The sequence below is a fragment of the Oreochromis aureus genome, linkage group 4 (assembly GCF_013358895.1).
Source record: "Oreochromis aureus strain Israel breed Guangdong linkage group 4, ZZ_aureus, whole genome shotgun sequence".
Taxonomy (NCBI): Eukaryota; Metazoa; Chordata; class Actinopteri; order Cichliformes; family Cichlidae; genus Oreochromis; species Oreochromis aureus.
The window spans coordinates 7,197,073-7,209,723 of NC_052945.1; the positions used below are offsets into that span (position 1 = coordinate 7,197,073).

The window sequence follows — 12,651 nt, forward strand, 5'->3', positions numbered from 1 at the left end:
TGCATCTGTTGTCAAGTCAAGTTTATTTGTTTTTCTCAGTATCATATAGAGCATGTCAGTGAATTTTACAGGCTCAGCAATGGCAAAGAAACCCAACCCAACTCAGCATCCTGAAACATTAGAGAGAAAAAATAAACACAGTGTTGTAAATATTGATAGAATTACAAAAACCCCAAAATAATTCATTAAAAATGGCGATTCAAGTAGCACTGGCAAAGGTAGAAAGATAAAATAAAATAAAAGAATCATATCCAAGTAACATTTAAATTAGTTATTATAGATAATGTTTTAAAAATAAGAGCCCAAAGGTGTTGCCAAGGGATTTGCTTCTAGGAAGGACTTTGGTATAACGCGTTTCATGACCCTGAAGACAACATGGTAAATAATCAGTGACAAATCCAGTTCTAAGAAAGCTGCATGAGGTGTAAAATGTAAATTACAACAGAACACAAATTAAACACAGATTTACAATAGAAAATGAAAAATACTAAATGCTTTAACGGAGGCATTTTACTATTTAATTAAAAAAAGGCACAAACACATCTCCTAGTTGGGACAGGCAAACAAAAGGCTGGAAACAAAAGTTCTGCGAGAAACATCTAGTGGAAACTTTTGTAGCTACTAAGGTCAATAGTATAATAAGAGCATCTTAGAAAGGCAGACTTTCTCAGAAGCAAATATAGCCACAGTTCAATAATCTGTCTTCACAATGTGGAACAATTCCACGATAATTTTCTTCATTGTAAAATTGCAAAGAATAGCTCATCTTTATATGTTTGAATATCTCATCATCTACATTGCATAATACAATAAAAGATGCAGAGAATCTGGAGAAATCACTGTGCACAAGAGAAAAGGCTGAAAATCAATACCGGATGCCCGTGATATTCAGGGCTTCAGGCGACAAACAGAAATAGAAATGATTCTGTAACGGAAATCATTGCATGGGCTCAAAGATACATCCAGAAACTAGTGTCTGTGAACACAGTTCACCGTGCCATCCAGAAATGCAGGTTAAAGGTCTATCAGGTAAAGAGGAAGCTATAAGTAAATATAATCTACAAACCTTGCTGCCTCCTCTGGACTACAGATTGTTTAAAATGGACCGAGGCAAAGAGGAAAACTGTTTAACTAAACTTTGAAATTCCTTATAGAAAAAAATGGACACACCATCCTCAAGACTAAAGAGGAGAGGGGCCATCCGACTTGAAATCAGCACTCTGTTCAAAAGCATGCATCTGTGATGGTATGGGGGTGCATTAGTGCAAATGCATAACTGAAAGCAACCATCAGGGCTGAAGGGGTGTGTAGAGGTTTTAGAGCAGCTAGAATCATATATCAGACAAAAATGCAACAAAAGTTCTGTCCCAAAAACCAAACAACTGGTGCCCTCAAGTCCTGTATGTTTTACAGTGGTAAACATGCCCCTTCCCCATTTTTTTCTCTCAGTTTAAACATTTGATATGTTATATTGTTATTTCATGTTTTATATGTTCTATTGTGAAAAATATGGGTTTATGAGGTTTGCAAATCTTTACATCTATTTTTTATTTACATTTTGCTCAGTGTTTGAGCTCTTTAAAAACTTAAATAGTTTCTGATCTAAATGTTGCTTGGGAAAAATACATTGTGAAAAATATATGAACATGTGACTACAAGTTTGAAATATATTCTTCAAATGTAAAATTTGTTAGCATTCAAAGCAGAGGTTGCCTTTATTATTTTCCTGTCTCCTATAAATGTACAACAATAATATCTAATAATAGTAGATAAACATCGATCCATCCATTCTCTGCCACTTATCCCTTTTTTCAGGGTCACAGGGGGGCGGAGCCTATCCCAGCTGTCTTAGAACAAGAGGCAGGGTACACCCTGGACAGGTCACCCGTCTGTCTCAGGGCTAACACACAGACAACCATTTGCACTCACGTTCACACCTATGGGTAATTTAGAGTTTCCAATTAACCTATCCCCACTAACTGCATGTCTTAGATAAATAGTTTGAAACTTATTAGAAATGTGCATTAAAACTTTTCTATGTGTAAAAAATAGCGTCCAAATGTAATTGCAATCTTTCATAAGATACAGTTTTTGCTAGCAAAAATTAGTCGTACACATTTTCTGTGATGCAGTATTTCTTTTGTCAAAAGGTGCTTTTTGTTATTCTCAGTCGCGTCACTGCCCTGTGTTTCCTTCACAAGTGAGTAACCAAGTTCGTTGCATTTCCAGATACATATTGAATTGTTGTAGTTCACTGAGGCCTATTGTTTTTTTGATTCAGTTTTTTTTCTGTTTGTGCTGCTAGAATGACCCAATTTCTGTCTCACTTTCTGCCCAGTTAACTGTGTGTAACAAAGTACTCTTCCACATCCGACAAGATGAATTGTACCAGGCGTTGAAGGTGCACGCATTACAATGGTGGTCACACACTTTCATTTTTCTCACTCTGAGCCTCAACTTAGAGAAGAAAAATCAAATCTAACTCTGCCCTAAAATTATTCATCTCTATCTTGATATGAAGTGACAGTCAAGTTATGGATGTGGGCAAAGTGAATCCCAGTGAGTCTCGCTCTAACGTTCCATTAGTCAACTTTGTTGTCCACGCTACTTTGTAGGAGAGGAAATAAGCAAACCGCATCCGTGCATGAAAATCCAATGAGCTGCTGCATCAGAAATGAGAAGAGACATACTTTAGATTCTTTAGTCACTCCATAAATAAAGTTAACTCTCCAAGCAGCATCATAGATAATCACTTAAGAAGTCATTCATTTGGGTATTACCTATCAATAAAGGAGGAGAACTTTACCTTTTCTGTTGTAAAGGTGTAAACAGTAGGGGTCCATACACATATGGAATTGGTTTAAGGATCTGTACGAGGCACACAGTCATGTTATTTATGAACAAAGGCAAAAAGTTTTCTTATTTCATCTTTCTTCTTTCCAGATGACTTGCATTAGAAACCCCACAGCAACAAGTGCAATGCCATAAATTAAAATAATTCTGACTGCTGAGGGTCTAATGTGGGGAGTGTTTAACTTTGGGATCCACTAGAGTGAGGTGTTACAGGATGGCGCTCCTACAGCTGGTTGTCATCAAGTCTATTCATTCCCGTTTTTCCACCTCCAAGTCAGTCATTTTCAACATTTTCTCTTTTAATTCTTCTGTCTTTATAGTTAAGTGAGTTGGAACAGGGCGGTCTGCTAATTTCTATGTAGGATGCAAGCAAATGGGAGAGGCTGGGTTGGATTGATTTGTTTATTTGTTAACTGTTGCTTGGCTGGATGGTTTCCTTATGTGCCCTACACATGATGCAGAGCTGGTATTCAGGCCTGAAGCCAGCTCTCCCACATAGATTTCACACCCTGCAGAGACATATATGAAAACACTGATAAAGCAGAAACATAAACAGTAACGTAACATAAAAATCTGGTAAAAATGGCCCCGTGTTTCCTTTTCTCTGAAGCTATGCGTGCTTACCCTTTGCTTACTCTTATGTCTTGTATGTTTATCTGTCAGGTGTTTTAGCATAGGAGTGCAGAGTTCAACCACTGGGATCCTGTTGGAAGACCTTCACAGATTTACTCCTTCCTCCACTTTGTGAAAAAAAAACACTGCTCTCTAAAAATATCCTCCTTCATAATGTCAGCTCACATTGTTTGCAGATGTAGATTGACCGACTGAAGCAACAGTCCAAAACGTTTCCAAGCAGATGTGTTTCAGTGTTTGACGAATTTTGATTTCACTCCAACCTGCTCTGCTGTACTGAGGAACTGAGTCAGAGGTGCGACATGTAGCAGTCAATGTTTAAAAAAACATGAAAGCCACGTTTTGGTTTGAATCACGTTTTTTCTCTCTCAGAGGAAGTGGGAATTGTTGCCACTAGTGTTGAGCCATTTTCAAATGTGAAAGGAAAAACAAGAACTGAAGGTGAAAGGGAATAAAATTGAATCTCTGTCATTATCCATCCACCCATTTTCATCATTGTATGCTCTGTTAATATATTCAGGAAAAAAAATATTCACAGAAATGTGTAAACCTCTTTAAGTGACACTTTATCCATAAGAGAGCCATGACTGTGTCTCACTGTATAGACCGGAGTCCTCTGTCCAAAGTGAGAGGCAAATTTTACCACTCAGGAGCCATGTTGGAAATTCCTCCAGGTGGCTATTTAAGGTTTACAATGCCAAGACATTTCTCACATCCTTTTTTACATGAACCAGAGTGCAACAAAAAACATGGTCATCTTGTCCCCTACTCACAATTAAGGACTAGCTCCATGGTGAAATTTGTACTCCAAGCCAGATATTTTGGATAGAGCATGCCATGGTGGGCGTGGCCAAAACAGGAGAAAAAAATCTTATATTCCGCCATAGAGATAAAAAGAAAACCTCCCAGACATAAACATTAGAGAAGGTTGCTAAAACAACCTCACAGCTACCAGCACTACATTTTAAACATGTAAGTAGTTGGTAATCTAGCTCTTCTAGCTTCAATGACACTTGTTTACACAGCACTGTTTTCACTAGAGAAAAACCAAGCAGACAGAGCTAATCCAGTCTTCTCAGGTCCTGATTTAAAGCTGGCACCTCCGGTCTCCAACCAATGGTCAGCTGCCACATAGAGCTTACATAATTAAAAGCATAGAACAAAATGAACACCACTCCTCAGGCAGGGAGGAGGGAAAACAATAACACAGAATACAAAATCAAGTTCTGGGTCATGACACTTTTATTTCAGTGGTCACCTGAACATTAAACACCTCATGAGTCGAATCATCAGTCAAATCTCATTAAGTTCTCTTTACAAGTTTGATGTTGGCCCCAAATCTTTTTTGTGCTACAGGTTCTTCTTCTACAAAACACACAGTCTCACAAAATGATGGATTTATTTAGCGCCTAATTCCAAGTATTGACATGATCAGTGTGACTGGTTCTTTTAATGCTTGCCTGCCGCAGCACATGTGAAAATATTGTGAACCTCAACTTTGCACTCATGTCAGTCCAATAGTGCGACTGGCTCATAATTTCAGGGTTTGGCTGAAATTCCCCGAAGTTTCAGCCAACCACATTTTCAGACGTTAAGAAAGTCTCATGTCTTTTGGCTTTATTTAGAAATTTCCTGCATATTTATTGAAATGCCCACATTAAATTTTTGCCATTTGTCATCATTAAATCTTTTAGATAATGACAAAGATCTGTTATATATATGGTCCTTATGACTGGACTTTTCTATTTTTAATGCGTGATATTTAAAATAACTTTATTATTATATTTCTTTCGGTTTCTTTGAGAGAAAATAAATTTTCTTTCTCATCTGTTTTTGTGCCATGAATCCATCAGATATGACTAATCACCATGCACATTTTAGCCCATTAAGTGCTGATGGAGTGTGTAAGCCCTGTTAGCAAAAATCTGATGAATTTATCTAAGTGTGTAAATAACATGTCTACGTGAATGAATAAGGCTATAACCTGCTGATTTAAATTTACAAATAAAGCATTCATCAACAAATGAGAGCCAAGCTGAGACATTCTTCTTGTAGGTGCTAGTTTCTTTTTTAAATTAGTCACACAGACAAGTTTCAGTTGTATCGCCTCGAGCATGTTTGCACATTTGCTTCAAGTTGGCGTATCTCTTTCATTTCATCTCTTTATGGGCTTTTTTGTCATTTCAGCTGAGTTGGAGTCCTGATTAATCTTGATAGTAGGAAAAACTTCTGTTGATTAGTGTTTCCATGTAAATGTTCCCTGCTGATCAAATTAAAATTTATCTGTCAACCCCATCTTGCTCTGCTTTGTTGCATTCAGTAGAAACTAGTGAAGGGGGGAGCTGTACAAAAACATTTCATCACTTTCGTGTTGTATTCCTTTCGTTCATGTTTTTTTAACTGTTGTGCTATTTCACAAAAATTGAACCAGAACAGACGTTAGTACTGTTCTTGATCATTTTCTTTCTATTATGTCATTTTGTTGTTGATGAAGGATTTATCGCTGAGGATTAATCTCTGACACGTAGCAGGAACAAAAATTCCATCTGGAATCCAAAACGTTTAAGTGGTGATAAGACTGTAGAGGACCGCACTCTGGGTCCAGTAGACCTTCACATATGGTCTTGTTTTAAACTGTGGTTTGGCAGTGAGTCCAGCACGCCATTCTCTCTGGTTTAAGCATTTTAGTTTCATTTGCTTGAGGTCATTTTCACAATGCTTTTGGGTGTTTTTGAAAAGGGGGGAAGAAAAACAACAAAAACTGCCTTTCATCAAAACTAGGAGGGTGGGAAATGTTAAAATGTTGATAGCTCTGTGAGATTATGACACCTGTGTGTTCAGTTTTGGAAATATTTTAAATAATCTAATATATTTCTCTCAATGACAAAAAGCTTGCTGCGATTTTTCCCACCCTCTTTAGATTATATGTCATACATGTATCCAGCCTACTTTCAACTGCTGAATTAAAGAAATTGGTCAAAATCTTTAAATTACCCCACCAAGATCAGCATCATTGTCATGTTTGTAAAATGGAATGAATTAAGCTGCCTATTAGTTTAGCTTAGCATGAGGAAGAAATATAGATGTTGTCAGAAGTTTGCATATACTCATCATGGTCATGAATTCCCTGGTAATTTGGGGCTTTTAATGATTTCTTCGAACTTTTATTGGGAAGGTCCTTCCAGAAACTACATGTTTTGATATTTGTTTGGGATCATTGTCCTGCTGGAGCGTTCAGTCGTGTCCAAGTTTCAGCCACCTGGCAGTTGATTTGAGTCCTCCTTCTTCATTATTCTTTCCACTTTGTGCAAAGTACGAGAATCAATGGCACCAAAACAGCCACAAAGCAAAATGTTACCATCACCATGCTTGCCATGGTGGTAAAATATTCCTACTGTAGGTTTGAAAGCCTCACCTTCAAAGCAGACCTCTTGTCATTCTGCCCAAACAGTTCAATCTTTGTCTTGTCTGACCATAAATCATCCAGATGGCACTTGCCCTGTTCATATGGGCAGCTGCATTAAAGGTGTCGATTTTGGAGGTGGGGCTTCTTTCTTGGTTGGCACCCTCTCGGCCCAAAGCAATGTAAAACTGGCTTCACTGTGGACAGTGGTGCTGGTGCTCCATCAGTTTCCAGTTCACGACTGCTTTGAGGCTCCTGGCTTGGTCCGGAACATCCTAATTCATTTCCTCCCATCTGAGCATGACAGTTGGGTCTTCTTCCAGGCTTTAGCAAAGTGGTGACACATGCAAATACTTTGTACTTAAAATTGTTTGAATTAATGAAATTGGAATCTTCAGTTGTTTAAAAAGTCTTCCCAGCTTATGTAAATCTGCAATTCTCCTTCTGCACTGAGTTCTTTGGACTTGGCCAGCAAACTTTTGACCCCCTTGTGAATTAGAGAAAATTCAAAATAAATTTAAACTTGTGCATCCAGTTCTTATTGGATTTTAAATTAAATATGTCTCCTCTAAAATCATTACCCTCTGACAAAGAACAGTTTGAAGAAATCATTAAAAGCCCCAAATTACCGTGACGTTCATGCCCATGACGAATGTTTGTAAACTTCTGACCACAATTGTGTTTTCTCCTCATGCTGACCACAAGTATACAGTAGCTGGCCTGGCTGTGTCTGCAGCTAACAAATCAGTCTACGAGTGCTTCTAAATTTAATCGATTACAGCATGATGTTGTATGGACTGAAAATATACGAAGATTTATACTGTACTGCTCTTCTAGTCTTACTTAGCTCAATAAGTCCCTTGGGCTACAAATCACATACATTCATGCAGCACATTATAATATGCAGTTTAAGTGATTTTTTTAACCCTTTATTAATCTAACCAGCAAGTTTGGACTGTGGGGGGATGGAAACCCACATAGACACATCTAAACTTCACACAGAAGTACCCCAACCTAGCATCGAGCTTGGACACTCCTGGTGTTCACGGATTTTGATATGAAACCAAGAAAATACAAGCCATGCATAAAAAAACGCTTTAAATGGACAAAGGAAAGAGGAAATCATTTCAGGATATTAAAGTAAATGATGTACATGTCATGCAGTCAGTCATGAAACTTAAACTGAAAGATGATTTCAGAGAGTGGATTCATTAGCATAAATCCTTAATGAACTGCTTCAAGTTTATTAAAAACTTGCAAGCTGCAGTTTTTTTGGAATGGACCTCAAAGTCAACCAATTCGAACGTCATTGGAAATGGAAATGTACAACGAAAACAGCCTAAAAATATCTCCGAGCCTGAAGCGATCTGCAATTCATAAACTATTAAGACGCAGCGTTCTACCAGACGATAAAAGCATTTGCAAGCAGGCAGTAATATATGCCAAACCGGATTATTAAGCCCATACTTTTCACCCATCTACAACTGTTGCATAATTTTGCATGTTTTTAAGGTCATGACAAAAAGTTATAACACTGCAATTAAATGTGGCAATTGTTCATTTTATAATATCTTAATGCTTAAACACTGAAGCTTTATTAGTTTTCTTCCTTGTATTCTTTGAGCTATTCTAAGCTAATCAATACCTGGCACAGGTTTTATATTTGCAAAACAGTTACGAGATCTCTTTTTAGCAAGCGGGTTTGCCAAAATCTCAAGCTCTTCCTTTAACCAATAATATTAACACCATGTTTATCTATTCATGTGAATATAATCAATCTCAGTGTAGCTACAAACACAGAGTAGACAAATAATGCAATGACATCTGTTTATTTTAATATGGATGTCCATTACACTTGCACATATTTTTGTTTTTATACATTTTATAAGGTATTTTTCTATCTTGTATCAACGCTAAGAAATTCACATTTACATAATGCATTTTACATTAGTAGGTTACTGCAGATGACATTCGGCTTTACTGGGACCAGGTCCTGATCTATCTGTATCAAGTAATAATATCACAGAGTATCACAGTGAACCTCCCCATAGACTTCATGTTACTGTAGATTACATATCTTGTTGCCTCTGTGATGGAGGTATGTGATAAAACTTACTGTACATGCAAAAAATCAGTACCGTAGAGCTGATTTCTATTGACAAATAATATGTGTGAGCTTTAGAGTAGAAGTCCTGGGTGGCATGTTTATGCAATGCTACATGACCCTGTTAGTCGCCAGTATTTATAGCATGTTAACATATAGTATGTGTTCACTGGCAACCTATTTATACTGTAAGTCTCTTTATACTGGTGCCAGGTTTATACAGTTTGCTTGCGTCTCCAAGGTTCATCTATAGTGCTGACTTCGATTTACTAGAAACCTTCATTAGCTCTGAAAAGATTTTAAAAAATACACAAAAAACACAAAATAAGTGGAAAAACTGCAAAAGAAAACTAGCCATACATCTGAACTCAAAGACACTGGACACTGTACACAGGCACTTGAACTGTGGTACACTCTTTGAGTGCATTCATATTATGTCTAATAAGTGCTACAAAATAACATCAGTTAGAAAAAATACGGATTCCAAAAGTGTAATATTATTCAGTCATACAAACAAACAGAAAAATGTGAAGACAAAAAAGAAAAATCAATTTACAACAAAAACTTAGGGCTACTCAAACCTTATCCTTGAATTTGTCTTGCATATATTTCTGTTTATATTCAGGTTGTACATTCCTACAGTGTGTCTCACTTTACAAGCTGTTAGAGTAACACAGAATAAGTCAGTTCAGGGTATATGAGTTCACTGCTGGAGGGCTGATTGGGCCTCAGGGGGATGCAGTCGTGGAGTATGTTTTTTTTCTTACTTTCCTGTTAAGTCAACACTCTGGTCGCTCATACTGTAGCAGAGTCTGCTTTAATGTCACTGCCAGAGCTTGGATCGGGATGACTCATACCGGCTCTTACAATAGAGGAGTGAATCATACACTGTCTGTATGTGTGTGTGGTCACATGTCCGCACCGCATCAGCTGAGGAGGTGTGAGCAAAGGACGGCAGAGTTTTATTTGCTTCCATTCATTATGCTGCAGTGATTCATGAATCACAAGTGAAGAGAAAGTTTAATTGTCTTGAGCTGTTGGTGACCAGGTGATTGATGCATGCGGGATATAATGACTCACTTTCTCTGTCTTCTTCTTACTGTGTGACATTTCCTATCTGGTGGTCATTAAATTCGACAAGTTCTGCTAACAAGTAAACACATCCACTTGTCCATAGATAATGGTATAACAAATAATCCCCGTTTAAAAGCCATGTGTCATCTCTTACATGTGAGGTTTCGTATGAAGCTAGGAGAAGTGATGTGTTTATCAGGGAACTTGGTACAGGTAGGTGAATTTCTTACCTTTGGCCAGAGCCAGCCAACCATTGTTTTCATTCTAAGCTAAGCTAACCGGCCTCAGAGGGCATCATATTGAATGTTCAGATCTGACATTAGCAACAATCTTCTCATCAAAACATTCGCAAAAAAAGCAACCAAACTATTCTTTTAAATGACTCTGTTTCTAGATCCTGAATCTATATCAACCCGTGTCTTTCTACGCTACTTTACTTGTCTACTTAGCAGGTCTATTACACAACTTACAGATGATTCACACTAATTTTCTGAAGATCTCTTTATCATTTTATCCACAACACATTAAGAGGGACCCTGAGAAGATACGTGCCCCTGAAGGAATGAATGCTAAAGCAATGCAGGTGAGCTCAGCTACAATCTTTTGCAAGGTACCTATGTCAATTGATTTTACAGCTACTTTAGGCAACAGGAGGGGGGCAGCATAAAAGTGGTCCTCCATGATAAAAGGTGTCACCCAGCTTTAGATGTGAGCCTGGACTAAGTGCTTTTATATCACCAGCCAATGTAGTAAATGTCAGCAGCCTCAGAGTGGGATAAAGGATTTGTAATGTGGCGTTGAGGCTTCAGCGAGGGCGTAGTCACCCCTCTGTCGTCCACAGCATTAATCCCAATGAGAGTGGAGCAGAGGGTAAATGAAGCTGAAACCCTGAGGTAATTACTACCTGCCTGTCAGGATGTCTCTCTAATGGGTCCTGTGTTGATGTGAGTGCCAGCGGCAAAGCATTAGCACCTCCACACTGTTTATCAGACTCAGACAAAGCTGCATGAAAGACTGCAAGAGTGAGAATGTGGAGATGTAGTTGCTTGTGCAGATTATGAAATGAAAGTGTGCCTCTGAGGGTTGTCCCAATTTTCCACTCAGTAAGCGTAAATTGTTATAGATGGGATTCCTTGTTGCTGATTTTGTGTCCCAGATTCATTTAAACATCAGTTTAATGAGCACTGATGACGTAGTTTGTTGCTCATTAGATGGCTTCCCCTTCCCATCAGGCAAGTTAACTCATTGCAATGAGTCAGCAGAGCTCCACAATGCAGAGACGTTCCCCCTCATGTTGCACATCCAGGCTCCACAGAGGAGTGTGGAGGACCACTGCTGAATCAGCCATGTAGCTCAAGCCACAAAATTAAAGTACCGCGCCATAAACAGAAGATATATAGATATGCGTATGTTGAATTAAAAGCGTGAAATTACCAAAACACAATCCTTTTTAGGTGACGCAACGGGGGTTAGTTTGTGAGAGAAAGTCAGGAAGAAGCATCTCACTGAGGCGAAAAAAAAAAAAAGTTAACCTCCTTTTCAAATATGAGTCACTCACATCAGTCGGCGTAGCCAATCTCAAACAATGACGCAGACGTTTTATAAGACAACATGACATGAAACGCATCTGTGGTTAAATGATACAAGAGAAAGAAATTTCAGAAGAAGTTGGGAGTGACTCACGGCTCCCCTGTTGCTTTTCGTATCGCTGATGACGGTGGGGGTCTAATAGAGTGAATCTCGTGGAGAGAGGCAGAGGATTATCCAAGAGTGGGACGCCACAGAGCAAGATGTGAGATGAACAAGCTCCCTTTGTCTCTTTGATGCTCATGAAAAAAGAGGGAATATAATGAAGTGTCTTTCTACCTATTTACCTATCAGGCATAGATGTTTCATTGCAAGTGATCATAAAATTTAAAGGTAAATGAAAAGCTTCGAGATGGATAGGAGGTTCTAAACTGGCAGCTAGTGAGAATTATGTCATGTCATACTGGAATAGTCAGGTAATACAAGATGCACTGGCAAATATCTACCTATCTGTGTAACACAGGTTCAGATTTTGGTTGATATTGCCAAAGAGATTGCGTCCAGGCACACTGTATGTGCATGGAGGAAGAGTCAGCGTGTGGCCCAAAGATGCTGGGAGGTCCGTATCAGTCGAGATGTCGCTCTGTGGCAGCTTCAGATATAAATCAGAGTCGGTTTTTACATTCTGTGGCCGCCTGTCTTCCTTTTGGTCCACTGTTTAAGTCCCCGCTGTCTTCTCCTTGTCTTGGGCCTCCGCCTCCTCAGACTTCAGGGGGAGGCGAGTCAGGCTGGGGACCCCCATCCACCCTAACCACTGCAGAAAAAGATAAGATATATGTCAGGCTGTGAAAAGAAGACACTGGTGGGGGGGTGGGTTTAATTGTAGAGCTCTTTTTTTATTATCTCGAAATTTCACTCATACCAACACTGTTTCTTGTGTCTCGCACTGAAAAGCTCCTTGTTCTATCTTCTTCAAAAAGTTCCTTAATCACGAGGAAATGCTTCTAGTTAAATCGCCCAAATGTTACAGCTATCCATTCACCAAAAAATAAACTAC

General features: G+C 38.6%; 1 protein-coding gene across 1 annotated transcript in view; it reads right to left on the reverse strand.

Annotated features, from left to right (window-relative positions):
• Nucleotides 1–8,685: 8,685 nt before the first annotated feature.
• The window catches only part of ngfra (nerve growth factor receptor a (TNFR superfamily, member 16)), a 29,215-nt gene continuing 25,249 nt past the window's right edge, over nt 8,686–12,651 (reverse strand). Inside the window, exon 6 of the mRNA XM_031725861.2 lies at nt 8,686–12,408. Coding sequence (XP_031581721.1) covers nt 12,356–12,408 — 53 coding nt within the window. The 3' untranslated portion in view covers nt 8,686–12,355. The remainder of the gene's footprint in view (nt 12,409–12,651) is intronic.